The sequence below is a fragment of the Podarcis gaigeae genome, assembly GCF_964106915.1.
Source record: "Podarcis gaigeae genome assembly, chromosome: 12".
In the NCBI taxonomy this organism is placed as follows: Eukaryota; Metazoa; Chordata; class Lepidosauria; order Squamata; family Lacertidae; genus Podarcis; species Podarcis gaigeae.
The window spans coordinates 40,001,996-40,023,285 of record NC_139688.1 but is presented as its reverse complement, the minus strand read 5'-3'; the positions used below and the strand labels follow the sequence as shown (position 1 = coordinate 40,023,285).

Here is a 21,290-nt window from a genome sequence, read left to right as displayed (position 1 = left end):
CAATATATTTAAATTACAAATGATCTGGAAGTTTTTGTAGTCTTACTGGTGGTTGGTTGATGTCAGTCTCATTATTTTATACTCAAAACCTTTATTTTAATCAATCAATCAATCAATCAATCAATCAATCACACAATACACCAGGGTGAGGCAGTAAGTATTGCCATCACTCTCATTTGGTTTTGGGAAATGTTGCATGAAACTAATTCAGAGTGAGACAACATTTTCCTGCCCTCACTCTGTAGTCCAATGGGTAGAAGCCAGAAGTTCGTAGAAGCCAGAAGTTTACATCATACAAAATCAATTTTTGTGCCCCCCCCTTAAGTTGCAACATTTCAATGTTTTAAAGTATAACTTTTCAGTCTGTGAGGGGAAATAAAGCATGTACCTATGTCCCAAGTGAATGGTTTTTTTTCCATCTCCTTCTTTCCAATGACATACCAAATGCAAGCCATCCAATGAGCTAACAACGCAAACATAGACATAAGAAGTGTCAGAACGATAGTGCTGTGCTGGGAATAGCGATCCAACTTCTGAAGAAGACGTAAAAGACGCAGCAATCGTACAGTCTTGAGAAGGTGAACAATGGACACCTGAAAGGGTGAGAAGGGAAAGTAATATTCAGCCATCTTTCCATACAGAAAAGTGCTTCAGGTTACTGTCTCATTTCTATACTTTTCCAACCTTACAGATCTAATTTTTTTCTATTTCTATTTCTTTTTTACTAGGCCCATGTACTTTGCAAGAAGTGAGGCTATCCAAAATATTACATGCAGAGCCTTAAAGAGTTCTAGGTGGATTTTCTTTTCTTTATTTTTTTAAGCAGCATAAGGTTTCTTCAAAAGTTGACTGTTCTGTTTAATTTTTTTAAAAAACCCTATGCCACTGTGTTTTAACCAAACAAAAACAAATCCCAGAGCTCTTCAGAACTCAACATTTTTGTTAGCCTCATTTTGTGAGCCTATTGCAGGACACAAGCACCAGAAAGGAAAGGCCAGTCTGAAGCTACATGGTTTTTTTTAATGTATAAGCAAGAAGGTACACCACTCCAACACCTCTTGAAAGTGTATCCCCCTTCCTTCCCCACAAAAAGCCCCTGGACCTATTTGTCTGCAATTTGGCAGGCTAAATCCACTCTGGAAAGGCTTATGTGTCTGTTAATTTTACCCACATTGGGCAAAAGGGGGAAATATTACAGCCATTTTTGGTTTCCCATTATAGTGAATGAGGAACACAGAGCTCCATTTTAGACAGAAAACCTTGGAACAGACCAAGGTGTGGGAGAGCAGAGTGACTCAGAAACAGATCAGAATTTTTAAAAATGCACAGATGCACATACAAGGTGGACCTTGGTGCCCATGCACCTCCTTGTTGAATGCATGAAGGTGAGTTACATATTCAGGTATTCCTTCCAGTAGCACCTTAAAGACCAACTAAGTCAGTTCTTGGTATGAGCTTTCGTGTGCATGCACACTTCTTCAGATACGAAGAAGTATCTGAAGAAGTGTGCATGCACACGAAAGCTCATACCAAGAACTGACTTAGTTGGTCTTTAAGGTGCTACTGGAAGGATTTTTTTTTGTTTTGACTACGGCAGACCAACACGGCTACCTATCTGTAATATTCAGGTATGGAAAACTTGAAATACTTCTAGTTATATAACAACAACAACAACAACAGGAACCTAAATTTTGCCCTCAGGCTTACATCCTAGCAGTGTAAACCTATGCATATTAGTGTTATGAGTTTGTGGGTGCTAGACACCCTAAATTCCTGAGTCCAGTAGGTGTCAGAATTTCATCAGTGCTTGGAGTGTTAAGACTGGGTGACAGACCCATATGTAATAAGCCAGCGTGTATTAAGCCCAAACTGTGTGTATTAAGTTGTGGTATTAAGTTGTGCTAGACCCAGCTAATCCTTTAATTAAGTCAAGTGTTGGGCTAGGCTAAGCTTTTTGCACGAGGTGACAAAGCCATTAAAAGGACAAAGCATCAAAGGGACTCGATGGTTGGGGCCCCTCCCTCAGCTCCAAGTTAGTTTGAAGATAAAGCCACAACTGAGAGAAACTAGAGCTAGAAGCTATGTGAGCCAGCAGCTTAAGAGTAAGGAGTTATGTGACCAGGAGGAGCAAAGCAGCAGGGAGATAGCATGATGTTGGATCTCTGCTTGGAATCTAGGATGTGCCGATGGAAGAAGCAAGACGCTCCTAGAGTGCTGCTGCTATGAACCCCTCCATCCTTGGCCCAGGTTGTACATATGTGTAAATAAACCATGTATCAACTTTAAAAGGTAGCTCAGTTGGTAGAGCAGGAGACTCTTAATCTTAGGGTCTTGGGTTTGAGCCCCACATTGGGCAGAACGATTCCTGCATTGCAGGGAGCTGGACTAGATAAAGCTTGCGGTCCTTTCCAACTCCACAATTCTATGATTCTATGATCATAAAGTCACCAGAGTCTTGCCCACACTACAAAAGGGAAAAAGTTTGGGGAGGGAAGACTAAATCCAGGTACAAGGCAAAAGGCAAAATGGCCACTGAGAAGACAGTTATCGGAAAGGAGGGGCCTCTATATACTCCTTTAAAGGGAAGTTATATCAGTTATATATACTTGAGCTCACATTACATTTTTCTATGATGGATTAAACTAAATCTCCAATTTTTTAAATTATGTGATAATAATAGGTTTGCAAATGAGTGTAATAAATCATGTGTAATTATTTCTCATTACTCGTTCCAAATGTTTTTTTCCCTTCAGCAGTGTTCCGTTTGTCACTGTAAGATCTGAAATTCATATACAGAAGATACAGTATTTTCACAACTTAGAAAGACAAAACAAGGAGTCAGCACTCCTACTCTCTGCCTAGCTAAATTTGATTACTCATGTATGCAAAGCCAGCCGAATTTCACTTTATAGCTAACTGATTTAGACTAGTAAGCTTAAGCTTTTCCTAGCAACTGCAAGAATCTTCATTGCTAAAAACAGCAACATTAAAACTAAAAAAGTGGCTGGAGAAGGCATGGCAAGTGATACTTGCCCAGTACCTATTTATGGGCTACAGTGCCACTGGGCAAAGGCGTCCTGTGCTTATTGGGCCCAGAACAGGAATTATACCTCACCCATCAACAACTTATTACTTATCTCTCACCCATCTGATTGGGTTGTCCCAGCCACTTTGGGTGGCTTCCAACAAAATATAAAAAAAAAAAACCACAGCAAAACATCAAGCATTAAAAACTTTCTGATACAGGGCTGCCTGGGATGAGGTTTCCCACTGCTCCACTAGAGAATTTCCAGCTACACCTTAGATATCCACAAACAAAAATTTACTGCACAGTTTACTAATTATATAAAATGATCCTAGCTCTTATTGTGATCAGAACTTGCGTGCTTTTGAACTCACTGAAAGCAGAATTTAAAAGGAAGAAGAATTTATAGCTACCTAGCCTTGTAAGAGAGAAGGAGTGCTGACCTCTCCATGGGTAGAGATCAGTTTAGCCACAGTACCAAAGTAAGCAGACCTTGTGTGCTCTTATGTATCTCAATGCTTTTAAAATTTCAGACTTCAGCTAACTGCATGCTGTCAGAAGGCTGCATAGTCTTCCCCAGCCTCTGCTTTAACAAAAACAACAAATGAAAGTACATCCCCTGTGCTAATTATTGCTAAGGAAGTATTCTGTTAGATGCTTAGAAATCCTTCACGTCACAATCATAATTAAAAATAAAGAAGTCTCTATCAGCATTTGTTGGCTCCTTTACTCTACATATAAGACTATCAATTAAATAACAATCCAACAATTCACAAGGCTTTCATCTGTATCTCCAAATACCCCCCCCCCCCAAGTAAAATCTGGATTTATGCATGTGCAGGACATTCATGGTAGAAAAATTTTCTGAGTAAGCATCGTTGCATCGTGCATAAAGATCTTTAGAAACAGGAGAGTATTAAGGCATTAAAGAAGAAAAACTTGAATTCCCCCTAATCTACTGGTTTGCAGAACTGAGTCAACATCACGAAGGAACTATGCAAGTATCCCGCTTTTCAGTAAAACATAGCATACACTACAACCTTAAGGGGGGGTGCATGTTATAGGCAAAATATGAAAACGTTTAAGAAATCAGTGTGGCAAAATAACTTCCTGAATGGTGTTTTTTTTTTTTTTGTACAGTCTAGTGAATGTTCAGATGCATATCAAGATTGTGGCTTAATGGGTTTTGAGTGAACTGACTCTCCCACCCCAAATGCTGATGAACCTTGGAGCCTTCACAAGCTTACATCAACTTCCCAACATCTCTTGGGGTGGGGATAACTGATACAAGAAAGTTAACTGTGTGTGTTTGTGTGTACAATTAAAATTATTAATTCTTAAGTTACCAGTAGTTGCCATGAATATGTTCCAGTATTTCCATTACCAAAAAAATAACGGATAGCACACTTGATCTCATAAGCATTTTCAACTACCGTTCTTTTCTGTGTATAAGACGAGGGGTTTTTTTACCGTAAAATAATGTTAAAAACGTGCCTCATCTTATACACAGATAGTGAATGTGGGTGACTGGTTGCCACTGTGAACAGGAGCTTGTCGGTGGTGATTTGGTGTGTGATAGTTGGCTGCTAAAAGTTCTGCTTTGGATTTTCTGCAGCCACACAAATTGGTTGGGTGATAGGTTGCTGAATTAACGGCTGCTGTGGATTGGCTGTCACTGCGGCAATTGGGCATTTGATTTCCGGCTGCTGTTCAGAGATGTGAGCAATTGTTAGAGGTCAGCGTTTTAAAATCTGGTTAGAGTTAGCTCAACAACTCTGGGCAATCATCCCGAAAAAAATCTCAACAACTCTGGGTCATCTCACCCCATTTTCTTAAATTTGAGTCCCCAAAAATAATTTGAGTCTTATACATGGGGGTGTGTTATACATGGAAAAATACGGTAGTTTTTAAAATCAAGATCCCCCCCCCCCACCCGGTATTTCTACTTAGCTTACATAACTCAGGGCAGGGCAGGACCTGTGACACCCCTCCCCATCTTCAATGTACTTGAACTCCAGCTTCTACCAGCATGAAGGATGAAGGAAGCTGGAGATCAGAGTTAGGGGACCACAGATTCCACATCTGTGTAGGAGTAGAAGATTGGCCCAAATTCCCCTTAGACATTTGTGTTTTGGAAGGGTTTCTCTGAACATAGTAAGGTAAAGGGACCCCTGACCATTAGGCCCAGTCGTGACCGACTTTGGGGTTGCGGCACTCATCTCGCTTTATTGGCCGAGGGAGCCGGCGTACAGCCAGCATGACTAAGCCGCTTCTGGCGAACCAGAGCAGCGTACGGAAACGCTGTTTACCTTCCTGCTGGAGTGGTACCTATCTATCTACTTGCACTTTGACGTGCTTTCGAACTGCTATTTTGGCAGGAGCTGGGACCGAGCAACGGGAGCTCATCCCGTCGTGGGGATTTGAACCACCAACCTTCTGATCAGCAAGTAATAGGTTCTGTGGTTTAACCCACGGCGCCACCCAAGTCCCCCCTCTAGTAAAATTCTTACTCCCTATTAAAATTCTTACTCGCGTCCTGCTGAACATGGAGATCCTTAAAAAAAGAAAAAAGGAAAAAAGACCACAGGTGCACGAAGTACAGCAGACTTTATAGTTCCAGAGGATTCCCCTCAGTTTGATACCTAAGGTTTTGCTTTAACTGCTACATTTTTCCCACAACTGCTTCTTCAGCACTTCAAGACAAAAACACTTCATGTACTTGGAAGAGATAAAAAGCTGCACTCAAGGGTACAGTACACACACACTGGCCCTGTGCTTTTCTTTTGCCTGCGAAGAGCAATATTTTCATTCACAAAAGGGACACTTGAGAACAGTAGAGATAAAGTGGGATAAAAAGGCCATACTCACCACATTGACATTAAAAGCATAAAGCAGGTCAAAAGGAAGTGCAGCAATTAAATCAATGATGAACCAGGTGGTCACATAGTGGATACAAATAGATCTCGCTTCAAATATTACTTGGCCAGACTTGCTGACGTACGTTGTTCGGAAATTTAAAATAATATCTGCTTGAGAAAGAAACAAGTTGTCAGAGGCTGCTATTTTTTTCCTTTAAATGATAAGTAGAGGGCAAAAAAAAAAAAAAGAGCAATGCTCTTTATTTATTTCACAATAAAAACCTGGGAGGGAAACACTTTTGGCAAATATTTTTCAGATGTTTAGCAGGCCACTCCACACAACACAGGGAAGACTTTCTCAGAATGGAAAAGCTGAGTCAGCTGAAAGTAACTGAATGGTGAGAGATGGTGGGAACAAATCAAAGCTAAGAATTACAGTGTGGTGACTTGCACATTTTATGTGTTTCTGTATTACAGTTTATGGCTGCATTGCCTATTGCCATGAGAAATGCTTTCGATGTGGCATGCTAGAGCATGTTAAAATCCAAACAAAAGTTCAGATTCTGGCAGTTGTCTCAATTATTATCATGTTCCAGAAGATGAGGACCATATATTGCCCTCAGGCATGTAGCTCTTACTGGTGTCAAGGAGAACATTGCTCTAACATCTACAGAATGTCAAAGGAATTTTGCTAGAAGCTGCAGGTCCTAGCATTATTATATTTTCCCTCTATCAAAAACTTGCACAGAGTTTATATAATGCTTTGCTTGTATCTGACCATTTCAGTTCATGTCATCTCAATCAGAAATTGCATCTCTGCAATTCAATTTGCACCATTTCCCCCCCCCCCCCCCCGTAATAGCACCCATGGACCAGGCTGGGCAGCAGTTGCCTTTCCCTGAGATAACTCAGAATGCAAGATTATTATTTTTTAATCTATTTTGCAAAATGTGTGTGTATGAGAAAGAGACTGCAATGCATGGCCTCTGAAAAGAAACCATGAGAAAAATGTTGTCATGCTGACGTTGGCTGAAACTTCACATACATTGCCATTTTTGCCTTAACTGCAATACAGTGGTACATCGGGTTAAGTACTTAATTCGTTCTAGAGGTCCGTTCTTAACCTGAAGCGCCACTTTAGCTAGTGGGGTCTCCTGCTGCTGCTGCACCACCGGAGCACGATTTCTGTTCTCATCCTGAAGCAAAGTTCTTAACCTGAGGTACTATTTCTGGGTTAGTGGAGTCTGTGACCTGAAGCGTATGTAACCTAAAGCGTATGTAACCCGAGGTACCACTGTACTGCTGATCTAGAGCCATTTGGCACTATGTATCCCCTGGATATGCAGCAGGAGCTCTGCAAACAAGAAACTCCACAGGGCAGTGTGAAGTCCCTGGTAGTGACATGCAACTTGGCTTCTGGCTACATCACAGTCTATATCACTTGTGAACAGAAACCATACATCTGGAGAACCACAATAACCTATTGTCTTTAGGCATTAAAAAAAATTACTATAAAAATATGAACCATGCTTTAGCCATTTTTTAACATGAAAATGTCTTCAGTGTGCTGTATGTTCCTATGTGGGTCTACTCAGAAGTAGATCCAATGAATTTAAAATAAACCTCTGCTCATCTACTCAAAAGTAAGTTCAGTGGGAATCCCTGGTAAGTGTGCATAGTACTGATTGATGCTTAGAGCTTGTGCTTTACACTAGAAATGTATTCTTCTTGGTGCATTCATTAATCCAGCAAACCATTTGACTCTAACAACGGTTCAATGTACTGTTAAAACTGGAACAAGGCAGGGGTTAATTAGTCCCGGAACCTTTTCAAATGTTAGTAATCACCTAGCTCTGAAATATATGTAAAAGAGGAGAGAGAGGAGGAAATGTTTTGAAATGGTCCTTGGTCTAGTTGTAGATATCATGTTGCACACCACTAACAGTTTTTTTGTAGCACCTTCAGTAAAGTTGTAAAGGCTTCCAAGCCACAAGAGGGAAAATATTCCACTGCAATTTTACAGTTGCTCTCTATCACTTTTTCTTTTTTCTTTTTGTAAAGGCACAAGTGACTGAATATGACACACAAACTGCCAGGTTTTGCACTATTTTACACTTCAGTTCTAAAGTGGCACGTGGCCTCTCTCTTTTTCCACTTTTACACTTTTTCTTAATATAATCTAGATTATAAACTGGGAACCATATAACTCTCTATCATGGGTAATATCAGCAGGGGTAAGAATTTGCTCCAGTGAGACACGCTCGTGATGCCAGACTCCAATTTGCACACCAAGGTTTTCAAGGAAGCCCTGCTATGCCATCCCTGGATGCGACTGAAGGTTCTGCCTAGGTCATTAAGCTGGAGAGAGATGGGCTGTTTTAGCTTCTGTGCTCAGAAGTGTGCAAATATCATCCTTGAATGTGCACATACAGCATCTAATGCTAATATGGCTTGTGACAAGCATGTCAGGTTTCATAATTGCTTTTTCTCAGCCCTACTTCCTGATTTGCTTATAAATATACATAAGATCCTAGTTCCTTTTGTGGCCAACTATTATGCCTGCAGAGTGTTGCCATTAAAGAGTTTCTGATGAAAAGCAATCAAAGCACTGGAACATTTTCACTGGGCATATTGTTCTTCACCCCTTTGACTTTTTACTCAATCAGGCAATACTGGCAAATTTTAAACTTTTCTTCAGCAATGGCTTTCCCCCCTACATTTCTTTCTTGCTGTCACTGAATAGTCATTATTCTACAAAAGTCACATCCAGAGAAGATTAATTAGGCTTTACTTCCCGACCTTCTAAAAGCTGCACATTTATTTAATTGGTCTCATTGCTATTTGTTTTGTTTTATTTTTCAGACGCTTAAGATGTGTTGACTTTGACAGATTTTCCCATAAAATTTCCACAGTAAAAAAAGAAAAAGAAAAAAGCACCCCTAAGTAATAATTTTCAAGTTTAGTTCTTAATTAAAGTACAGTATTCCAGCCTGTTTAGAAATAAAATTGGGGCAACATTCAAAGCCTGGTTTATCAATCATATTAAACCTACAAATCAGGAGCACTCATTCATTACAAGGAAAGGGAGAAAGCCCGACCATTCCTGCTGAGAAGAAATAGATAAATAGCCACTTTGGTCTATTCTAGTAATGGAAAACATGACAACAGACCTAAACAAGAGATTAGAAGATAGCTATCTACTTATTGAGCTGCCATGATTCAGTTTTCTAAATGTAAAAGCCAACCAGGAGTCACAAAAAGTAATTTATTATTATTGACCTGTTTCAAAACGTATATAGAATGTGATTATAACTTCACTTACTTGGGAGTAAACCTCATTGATTTCAATAGACCTTACTTCTAAGTAGACATAGAATCGTAGAGTTGGAAGGGACCAAAAGAGTCATGTAGTGCTACTCCCTGTGGAATAACCCTGAGATAAAAAGTCTCATGCTCTACTAACTATAAGTTATTTTGCCTGTATGGTTGGGACCTATAAATGACTCGGATTAAGGAATTGATAGGATGCTCATCAAATTTGCAGATGACACCAAACTGGGAAGAGTAGCTAATACTTCAGAAGATAGAATCAGGATTCAAGATGACCTTGCAGAACTGGGCTGAAACTAACAAAATCAATTTTGGTAGGGACAAATATAAGGTTCACCTGACTTGACAACAGTACACGTGAAAAGGATCTAGGGGTCTTATAGTAGACCACAATCTCAGCACGAGTGAACTGTGTTATGTTGCAGCAAAAAAGCTAATGCATTTCTTGGTTGCATCAACAGTAATGCCCAGATCAAGGGAAGTAATAGTATAATTCTATTCTGCCTTGGTCAAATCCCATCTGGATTACCGTGTCCAGTTCTGGGCACCACAGTTTAAGGAGGATATTGACAAGCTGGAATGTAGGCAGAGGAGGGTGACCAAGATGATCACGGGTCTGGAAACCAAGCCTTCCTTATGAGGAACAGTTGAGGGAGTTGGGCATGTTTAGCCTGAAGAACAGAAGTCTGAGAGAAGCTATGATAGCCATCTTCAAATGTCTGGAGGGTTGTCTCATGAAGATGGAGCTAACTTATTTTCTCCTGGATTCAAATTTCCAAGAAAGGAGATTCCAACTGAACATTAGGAAGAACTTTCTGACACTGAGTCTCGCAGTGGAATGGACTACCTCGGAAGGTGGTAGACACCCCCCACTTCATTGGAGGTTTTTAAACAGCGCTTGGGTGGCCGGGATTCTTTAGCTGCAATTCCTGCAAGGGATTGGACTAGATGAGCCTCAAGGTACTTCCAAACTCTACAATGCTATGATTCTATGGTCCCCACTTCCCTGTTTCAAAATGGCTCTCTCTCTCTCTCTCTCTCTCTCTCTCTCTCTCTCTCTCTCTGTATTCCTACTTCAAAGTCCACATTTGATTGCCCACTATTGTGATAATTATGTTCCTGAAGTCATTATGTTCCTGAATAGGCTGTGTTCCTGCACTTATGCTCCTGAATAAACATCCATGTAATCTGAAACACAGAAGAAGGGAACATTCATAGAAATTATAAGGGATTATAAACACTTTCATTGTTTCTGCTTTCTTCCTACTTACTAAGGCTTTCAATCTACAACAATTCTTTTTTTAAAAAAACAAACAAACCCCAACAGCTATAATTTTATTAATCTAGATTTCCAAAAGAGAGCCTACAAAAGAGAACCATAAAACAAATATAAAACAGATCAAAAACATCAGAAACAAAAGCTTTTGAACTTCTGCTTTTAAATCTACGACGATTCTGAGCTTTTTAAATACTCCTGATGTAAATTCATGCTGAAACCCTTGACCTCAAAGAAGTTGCTCCAGTAAAGTTGAGTCAATATTGTGTCCAAAATGGCTATCCTTTTTGGACAGCCCTCTTTTTAATTTTTTTAAGTGATGTTTCCCCATTCTTCAGGTATGATGATACAGACAGGTGGAGTGGAATCTAAAGCCCTTCCACAAGGTAAGCAACACATGCGGATAAAGAAAAACAACTACAAAATCAGTTTCACATTCATAGGTAATTTTTAACGTATCATGTTTCCTAATAGTGCATGTCTCAGGCTGGAAAACTGGGGGTCATTTTGTGTTTTTTTGTTGTTTTTTAAATAATATTTATTAGCAGTTTAAAGATTACAAAAGAAAAGAAAAAGAATTAAACAAGAAAATACAATACAATACAATACAAAAACAAAAACACCACACAACACGAACCCTAAAACATTGAATCAACCAAACAAAAACAATTAAAAACACATCCAACAATTACAATATCTTATCTTTCGTTCGCTTGTGTCAGCGACCTCCTCACACCTCCCTTTTTGTATTCCACTTCAATTAACTGTTTCAGCAATTCCTTTCCATCTTCCTCTGTTTTCTGTCCTGTAATTTATCTTAACATATTCTAACCTTTCCCCCCCCTTTAATACATTAACAATCTGTCTGTACCTAATTCCTTATAACATTTCTGCTAAAGCCATATAACTTCATTCCATCATTTTTCTAACATTCATTAATTTTACAATATTTCTGTGAATAATCTTTAATTTTTTTCCAGTCTTCTTCCACAGAAACTGGGGGTCATTTTGAATCAATCCACCCATCTGCATTTTCTAAAATTCCACCTCACATTAAGTGACTTGTGAATGCCTTCCAAAAGTTTAAAAGTTCCCATGTTAACTTCCAGCAGATCTGAAATAATTTTTTAACGTTCCATAAGACTGTCATTGTGAGATACATCTCAAAATGCCTAATGAAAACATGCTGATTTGAAAGGTGGTAAGATGAGGGATAGTACAGTTGCGTGGCAAGTTTCCTCCCCCAAGTGAAATGAAGACACAGAGACATTGTTTTAAGGTTAATGGGCGTGAAAGGCCACAACTTTATTGATTACGGAATTGAAGGTATTGGCCTTAGGCATTGGCTTCTATCAACTACCCGGCATGGTGACCGGGAAGGGGTTGAACACAAACCACAGGAGTCCTGTTGAAGTACGCCAACTAGGATCCCACGGGTGTCACCGCTCGGGGGCGTGCCGGAGGCCCTACCTCTCCAGGCTTCGGACAAGGCCACGCCCCCCTGGGAGTCCTCTACCGGACTACCCCTTCTCATTGGGGGGAAGGTGATGGCGCTCCCTTCCCCCCTCCTTTTTCCTATAATTTGCCCCATGCCAATGCCTAACCGCCAATACCATGAAAGTTGTGACGATTGCTACGAGGTAGGCGAAAAAACCAAAAGGCAGGAAGTGCGCCAATTTGGAAAAATTCCTACCAGGCCCCTTGCGGCGACCAACCGAAGTCCATAGCAAGGCCAGCGGGCTGGGTAGCAGGCACGCCCAGGGATTCCCCAGTTCTCGCCGGGGCGAGGGATGCCCCCGCGAATGTGGGAGGGTCCTGCCCGCAACACCCTCTCCTCTGCAGCCACGGAAAGGGCTTTGCAGAAGGTTGGGCAAGATTATCTTCATGGCTCCTTCCAACTCTACAGTTCTATGATTCTTTGATTCTATAAGCCTATTTTGCATTATAAATGTACATGTACCAAGCTACCAAAGTTAAAACACTGGCATCTGTCAACTAGGCCATGCACAGATGTTGAATGATTTAAAAAACCTCTGCCTGTGCATCTCTTCTGTACAGTCTCCCTCTCTGCTGACTCTGGCTTTACAGAGTGGCCATCGTAATTGCTTACCTGCAGGCCTCAAACTTTCTCGTCTACATGGCCTGACAAGGCAATGAAATTTCTGACGTACAGCCATTCAAAATAATTCACACACATACAAGGCAGGCATGAGATGCAATAGTATCACAGACAGAAAGAGCTGAGATGAAGAATGTCCATTTCTTTATGTCCTTGTCATAAATGCCATGAAATTTGTGCATGGATGAATTAATGAAAGCGGGTGGTATTAAATTGCCTCTCCATGTGGCAGAAGAAATCAGTGGTGGGTCTGTATATCTCAGCCAGTAATTTCTTATTCTTTCTCTCTGTGGCTTCAGTTAAAAATTAAGGTGACTCCCATCTTTGTTGTTTGGTCATAGCTGCTCTGCACAATAGCATATTTCCCTTAAAATACTCTAAAATAAATTCCACTAGCTCCCCTGGGACTGAAGCAGCCTTTATGAAGAAGCCGCCTTAATGATACATCAGATCAATAGCATGTGTATTGGACTTTGAGCCTTCCACTCAAAGAAACATTTCTCCAAATGCTATTGGTAGCTGCTCTGAGTTACTGGGAGGAGAGAAAGTCACAAAACAAATACACCCCAAAATTGGGGGGGGATCTAAGTGGTAGAGCATCAGTTTTTAATGCAGAAGGTCCCAGGGGCAAACCAGGCATGACATTAATTTCAAAGAGCCCTCCCAATTTTAACTCTAGTTAAGACATAATTAAATGTTACATCAGCATAGGCTTAACTTCATTATCCTTCATTGTTATTCTCTATTTGCATAGCAATAGCAACAACCCTAGTAAATTGTATGCACAGCAGCCCAGCCTGGTGTTGTACAGGGAAGAACACATCTTTCTACACCCTGTACAAGTTATGTGTACTGGAGAATAATATATTAGATGGATAGCATCTGTGGTTGGTGAAAGAAGGCAAATTCTAAGGCATTAGTCAATGATGGATTTAATGGATGAATTTGTGAATAATGCAGCTAATTCTCTCAGTTCATATCAGGTGTTGATAGGAAATGTGAGGCACTTTTTTTTAAAAAAAGTAAAACCTAGTCATCAGAATTCCGAATTCTATCCTCAGCCTCGGTTTGATATAGAATGTAGGAGAATGAACTATTCTTAAAGGTAAAGAGACCCCTGACCATTAGGTCCAGTCACAACCGATTCTGGGGTTGTGGCACTCATCTCGCTTTTTTGGCCAAGGGAGCCGGCGTACAGCTTCCGGGTCATGTGGCCAGCATGACTAAGCCGCTTCTGGTGAACCAGAGCAGTGCATGTACACTGTTTACCTTCCCACCAGAGCGGTACCTATTTATCTACTTGCACTTTGACGTGCTTTCGAACTGCTAGGTTGGCAGGAGCAGGGACCAAGCAACGGGAGCTCACCCCGTTGTGGAGATTTGAACCACCGACCTTCTGATCGGCAAGTCCTAGGCTCTGTGGTTTAACCCACGGCGCCATCCAAGTCCCCCCTCTAGTAAAATTCTTACTCCCTATTAAAATTCTTACTCCCTAGTAAAAGCAGCTAGAACTATAACGTTAAATAAATCAGATAAGCTATGCAGCATAATGGCTAGAATGCAGAGCTTGGATGTGGGGCAACTCAAGATTCAAATACATGTTCATTCGCGAAGCTCATAGAAGTCACCACTTGGAAGGACTGTTGTCAAGGAAAGTCAGTGGTAGAGCATTTGTTTGCATTCAAAAAAGTCACTGGTTCAATCCCCAGGATTTCCAGGTTAGACTGGGAAAGACTTCTGATCGAATCCTGGGGAGCTGCTGCCAGTCTGTGTAAATCATGTTGAGCCAGATGGACCAAAGATAGCTTCAAGTGAGTTTAATCCACTTGTGGCTCTTATCACAGAGTAAGGGTTTCCATGACACTTGTGCAAGTTTGCCTTGATATACAAACATCAAACTGATACAATGATTCACAGACCCCTTTCATAGTCATGGACCCTGATCATTTTGTAATTGAAGTCGATGCAATGGATAACTTTCAAAAGGAGATTCGGGATTTCCCTGAAGCCATACCCTTAAAGCTTGAATTCCCAAATATGTGAGGCTTCTCTGAAATTAATCAGAGGGAAAGGTGCTCTGCATATGCTCTAAGTAGGGAAGGGATGGCTTAAAATGCAAGTACACCAGCTTAAATGCCTTGTCAGTCAGTTAGTGATGCCTGGTAATTTGACAGGCATCTATCATCTGTACTTTGTAATGAGCTGTCCAGAAAAACAGAAACAGTCCAATATATATTGATGACTAAAGATGGAAATCCAAGTGGCGCCTTCATTCCCCCTTCCCCTGCCACAATTTATTATTCTTATTTTCATCAACAGATCAATTCCATTCACCTCTACTTAGCCGTTAAGTCCTACTGAATTTAGTGTAGCTTTCTGCTAGGTTAGTGTACACAGGATTACAGCCTAAATCACTAACTGCTTCCCTTTGATGGCACGACAAAATATGCTGTCTCAGACGGTCTGTTTTGCTCTGCCTAACAGTATGGTCAGCCATGCCAGAAAATAAATACAGATATTTGAATGCAGCATTATTTCTTCTTGTCAAAAACCTATAGTTATTTTCAGAGCCACGAAATGAGCAAAGCGGAAAGAGAAGAGGTGTGTCTTACCTATGATAAAAAGAATTTCCACTGCAATGTCACTGACAGTTGTGCTTCGGGTTGTAGATAGATCATCGTTGCCAATAAAGCAAACATTGTAAGGTACAGTCACGGCAACATAAAACGTCGCCAATAAAATAAGCCAGTCCCAGCCAGCTTTGAAAGTGCTAAAATGCAAAAGTATGAATTTCGACTTTTTTGCATCTGAAACTTTGTATTCTGGAAATGCTGGTTTATCTACAAAAACATTCTGGAAGGGAAAGAGAGAAAGAGAATCAATATACAATGCATCAGTTCTTATTTGACAACTAATGGAAAACTTTTTGGTAGTCTTACAACTTTGTAAAAGCTGCCCTCCCCCACCCACACATTGCCCACCAAAGCTAAATTTGCCGATATTGTTCCTTTAATCCTCCTTCCATGGGCTCAGCATAATCGCACTTCACATTAATGTACTGCAGGGTTATTTTAACCGTAAGGGAGGAGAATGGAAACACTTTCTGCCAGAAATGGAAAGGAAAATCCTCGATTCTAACTCAGTAAAGAGGCCAAAAGTGCTCAAGAGAGCGGCTGTTGCATTATAAATCCAGAGAAAATGCATGGTGCTGCTCCTGAGATGTGCTGTTACCAGCATAAGCTGGCATTTTCAGTTTAGCTACAGCCATTTCTGAAGCATCCATTACAGAACTCTTGACCTTTTAAACTGACTGTTCATGTAATAATTCTTGGCTGACTTGCCCACCTCGGGTATTAAAAAATAATGCTTGGCAATACAACACTAGAGCCATACTTTCTGTCTCTTTATTGTCGTAGCTGCAAAAAAGGGTAGATCGTTTTGTGTGTTGTTGTTTCAACTGTAGGCACTGATGTCAGAGTACTTTGCTAAGTATGAACACAATCTAACCAAAGTTAAGTAAAGTTTAGTAAAGTCCCAAGCTTTGCCCAAGTAGGTGGTAAGTTAGAAAACCAAGCCTTATGAGGAATGGTTGAGGGAGCTGGGTATGTTTGGCCTGGGTAATAGGAGACTGAATGGAGATATGATAGCCATCTTCAAATATCTAAAGGGCTGTCACATGGAAGATAGAGTAAGCCAGCTTTCTCCTGTTCTGGAGCTTAGAACCCGAACCAACAGATTCAAGTTACAAGAAAGGAGACTAAACAACAGGAAGAACTTTCCGGTGGTACAAGCTGTTCAAAAGTGGAACAGATTCCCTTAGAAGGTAGTGGACTCGTTCCTTCCTTGGAGGTTTTTAAGCAGTGTTTGAGTGGCCATGGATGCTTTGCAGGGGGGTTGGACTAGTAGACCCTAAAGGTCCCTTCCAACTCTACAATTCTATGATTCTATAATACAAAGAACAAGGGTGGGGATGGTGCTTCCTGTGGGAGTGGCATGCTGATTGTAGAGCCCAGAAAACCCAGAAATAGGTTGTCTGGAGGCAGGTGACCAGTGGCTTTGAGACTTCTGAATCTAAAGCCCTGTGAATTCCCTAAAGGGCTCCTCAGTGACACCAGCCTGGAGCTGGCATAGCAAAAAATAAAAAATAAAAGCCCACCATCACACTTCCCATCCTGGCTGGTGCATGTTTAACAGAGTTTCAGATGTGGCAGTGAATCTAAAACTCTCTGCCTTGCCCTGCTGCTTTCTGAGATCTGGGTGATTTGTTCTGCTCATCTCATAAATTCCAAGGGGTGGATTAAGCATATGTTTACATTATATTATTATTTTCATCAGAATATATTAAATACACTTAATATTTACATATTAAACATCAAGCCTTTCTTTCCCAGGATCATCTCACCATAATTAAAAATTAAAATTCAGAGAACAACAAGCTCCAACAAGCTCCGGGCTCAATATACCCTCCATTTGAGAAGTGTACTACAAGTCATTTTATTACGTTCAATGACCAGTATTAAGAGCAAACGCCAATTAAAATTTTGTGGAAGCTGAAAACAAGATAAAATGAAATAAAATCACATATACATAAAAAAGCAGTTCTGGGTGGTCATTTATCTGTCAGAATGGACTTCTGACCTAGAAGTGTCCATTGGTCAATATATTATATATTATACTAATATATAATGGGTGCTGATCATTATATGTCATATTTTGATTGCTGCTGCACAAAATTTGTGTGTTATGGCAGGATTTTTATCAAGGAGCAACAGAGTGGCAAGAAACTGACCAGAGCATCCAGTATATTTCAACTTCTCAGTCATGCAAGCTTTTAAAAAAACATTTTCAAGGCATGAAATCATATGGCTTCTTGGTTGCCAAAATGTCCTTCCCAGCTTGATGTGGATTAAAACAAGCAAAACACGAGTACAGGACAAGCAAAAAGTGGGGATGCAAGAGCAAAGTAATGTGTTAATCAATGCACACAATTAAAATTGTATCCACTTGTAGCTGAGATTGCATTAGGGCATCTTGTAGAAGCATTAGTCCAAAGGTCTGGTGGCAAAAGAAACCAGCCTACAAAAACAGCAAGTGTATTTTGTAGGCTTACTTGTCAGCTGTGGTTACTTAGAGATGTGCATCATGGAAGCCTTAGCAGAGACTATGATTGCAATTATGCAATTCTATGAGCACAAGAAGATCGATTTATGTATTCTACCAAGCTACACACATCCATTTCAAATCCAGGGAGAAATCTCCTCAGCTTCTAGGTTTTATTTACAACAGCAATGATTTGATTCAAAGTCTTGCTGCCAATTAAAGGGAGACTGAAAGTAATGAATTACTAAAAATACCTCATGCTTTAAACTTGCAATGGCAATATGAGCAACTATGCTAAAACATTCCAGTTCTAAATGCTGGTTCAGGGCAAACTGCGTATCTGGCCAAACCGACATGCATGGTGAAAACTATTTTGTGCATGTGGCTCAACAGTTAAAACAGGAGTTGGGGGGGAAGAAGGCAACCTCCACAAGTATCAATCAGCAAGATGATGAGAAGCCCTGCATTTGGCAGGATGGGTGTGTAGTATGACACTGTCTCTTTCCATAGCACACAGGCATAAAAAATGGGAGAAAAGCAAGTGAAATGTCGAATGCTGCAAGAGTATCTTATGTCCCTTTTCAGAGCCAAACTGTATATGATGCTGAATGTATTGTTAGCCATCATGTCTATGCTTTTTAAAATAAAATAAAATAAACAAACAGCCCATTAGCAGGTTTAACTCTTTCCTCCCTCACTGTAGTCCAAATTAAAATCCCACACACACACACACACACACTCTATGGGAGTGGTAGCCTCTACTGGTACCAATGGGACCTTTCCTTCCAAGCCTAGTAGTAGGCATGGGTGGGGGGCATTTTTTATTAGGAGGTTGATAGAGGAAAGGATCGAATCTGCTCTTCAATTGCTAACAATGCATTCGCCCCAACACCTGTGAAGAGGACTCAAGAGCCAGTATATTAATTCAAATACAACACGAGATGATCTGCAAATCAAGAGCCAATTAATAAGTGAGGGCAAGGGAGTTCATTCATTGTTTAGAGGAGAGCACCCCTTTTATCATCCCCTGAGCATGCCATTCAGTGATAATAATAATAATTATTATATTTATTTATACCCCACCCAGAGTGGCTGGGGTACAACAAAATATTAAAATACAATAGTCTGTTAAACATTAAAAGCTTCGCTAAACAGGGCTGCCTTCAGATGTCTTCTAAAAGGTACTTCATTAAGGGTACATCATCCCTCCTTCTTTCTAGATGAGCCTTGAGGAGTGAGGACCAAACATGTACAAAAAAGCATTCATCCAAGTGTTCCGGCCCATCCCTGTAGACACCCTGAAACCACTTCCCCCTAGCCTGGGGCTATAGTTGATTGCTCCTATGAACCCACAACCCTATAATGCCTCAGGGTGGCATAGGATTTCATCTTTATTTTCTCAGCTGCCTTCACTGACCACCCAAGGTGATCAGCTTCTACTTGTTTGGCTCCACCCAACCACAGATGATCTAAAAGACAAGGAGCCCTAAAACTGGCCTGGTCCACTTCCCCATGATTGGTCACCTCGCCCCAGGTCACATATTTGCCCCCCCCCCTTGGGAAATTCCTTTCAGAGTCTCATTCAGGTAAGGGGTTGGTACAGCAATTTCACTCCTGTTAATAGTGGGAACACCATTAGTATCACATCTAGTTTGGCTCTCAGAGATGGACTCTGAACCCACTGTATATGAAATGGTACCATTCATATGAGAGCACGCCTCTGACATTACCGGAGGTTACATTATCTATGTGAGATCTACACATCCCTAGGCTGTTCCTACTTAATATGGAAGCTCCTCCTTAGGTAAAACTTTTGCAGAATACTAAGGAAGTCCAAAGGAGTTTCAACAATACTACAACATTTCTAGGAGAAGGAAAACAATCACATTCCTAACACAAGGGATTAGGGTATTCTGAATTGGCTCAAAATCCAGAGAAGCTTGGAGATTGTGTGCATCCAGCAGGGAAATTCCTTATCTACTACATTAGAATCAGAATTAAGAACTTTGCTAAAGAAAAGAAAACATAAAGAAGCTTGCAGCTGTGAAAATGAATGGCATTGATCTGCAAGCTTATGTGTCACCTATATGAAAAGCCAAGGTCCCAGGCAGCCTCTATTGTGTTCTGCCCTTGTCTTGTAATATAGCTCAATTCATTCTCTATAAAAATATTATACTGGCATAGTTTTTTGCTTTATATATTGACCTTCCATGTTGCATTATTGAAAAGAAACTTGAGAGCAAGAACGTACTACAAATAATATTACAAATGATTAGTAGTACCCATTAGAGAAACTCTTCTGAGTTAGAAGAAAATTCACTGTACAAATAACGACACAAAAAGAAGCTTAGTACTCTACACCTACATTATTAATTTTTAATTTGTTCTTTTCTCTTCTTTGTAGGTGTCCAGAGATGTGATAAAGGACTGCTCTACTCCGTCTGCGGGCTGAATCAAAATGTGATCCTGCTCTCCCTCTTCCTTTGAATTTTTCTGAAGAACAAAGATGAGACAATATTAAACAATGCAGACAGCACTTTGATCTCTGGACACTGAACCACTGCTATTTCAAGTTTCAGCACTTTGGCAGTCTAAGCCCCAGACGGCTGTTTACTTGTTTCGTTTTGTTTGTTTTGGTTTTGCTTCCTTTCCGTTTTAAAATTGAATTAATTTTCATAGAAGGCACCAACCCTAATTCAACAGAGAGAGACACTGTGGTATAGTGGTTAGACTGTAAAGGTAGAAGGGAAGGGGGAGCAATATGGGGACTGGGAATAGGGAAATGGAGTGAGCAATGGGAAGAAAGAGGGGTGCTGCAGGAGTCGGGAGAAAGAGAGTGCGGGTGGATTTGGGTGTGGGAGAGAGAGGGAGAGGAAAAGGGGGCGCGGAGGGAAGGGGAGATAGAGAGAAGGTCTACTTGGTTATGCACACAAAAGTTGGATCTAATGAAATGAATTCTCTTGAAAATGCATAATTGTTTTGCGAGGTGCCTCAACACACCACCACCGCTAAATCACAGGCCACATATGTCCCCCATGACTGAATCATAAAAGTCACAGATCCAGTGCTTTCTAATATTCCCATTGTGTACTAATCCTTATAGATCCTCCAAATTTTGGACACCCTCCCAGTCCTTATTGGCTCCTCCAAACCACCATCAACTCAGAAATCACTTCTGTGTCCACATATGTATTCCCCGATCCTCATGAATCCTGGGAAGTGGACCAACAGTTCATCTGTATGGAATCATATTTAAGTATACAGCTGATCACCAATGTTTCGGTGTATGTTCAGAAAAATGAAATGTCATTTTCTTCTCCTGTAGCTATTATCTTAGTACAGGCAATCCATGAGGGCTAGAATTCAGCATTCACTTTTTTTCCAGCTTTCAGATTTCTAATTGTGGTGCTGATTTAAACTAAGATTTTTTATTTCATTTTACACAATGGCCAACTGAGGTATTATTTATACTGCCCTCCATTCAATGCAGTTGCCATAGCTTCAGTAGAGTATCTCTGGGTTTATCCTTGTATAAATTAGAGCAGAGTTTGACCTATATTCGATAAAATGCTGGGATCATCT

At 40.5% G+C, this 21,290-nt stretch overlaps 1 protein-coding gene and 1 long non-coding RNA gene across 3 annotated transcripts in view; one reads left to right on the top strand and one right to left on the bottom strand.

Annotated features, from left to right (window-relative positions):
• Window positions 1-21,290, bottom strand: part of KCNH8 (potassium voltage-gated channel subfamily H member 8) — a 157,225-nt gene that overhangs the window by 56,066 nt on the left and 79,869 nt on the right. For both annotated transcript variants that reach the window (XM_083705591.1, XM_083705592.1), the window contains exons 4-7: window positions 20,074-20,201; window positions 15,221-15,461; window positions 5,894-6,051; window positions 389-593 (exon numbers count right to left, since the gene is read on the bottom strand). In XM_083705591.1, the coding sequence (XP_083561717.1) occupies window positions 389-593; window positions 5,894-6,051; window positions 15,221-15,461; window positions 20,074-20,201 (732 nt within the window). The remainder of the gene's footprint in view (window positions 1-388; window positions 594-5,893; window positions 6,052-15,220; window positions 15,462-20,073; window positions 20,202-21,290) is intronic.
• On the top strand, window positions 484-20,783 carry LOC310828477. Its single transcript, XR_014556943.1, has 3 exons — window positions 484-601; window positions 1,222-1,385; window positions 20,113-20,783. It is a non-coding gene; the product is annotated as an uncharacterized lncRNA (long non-coding RNA).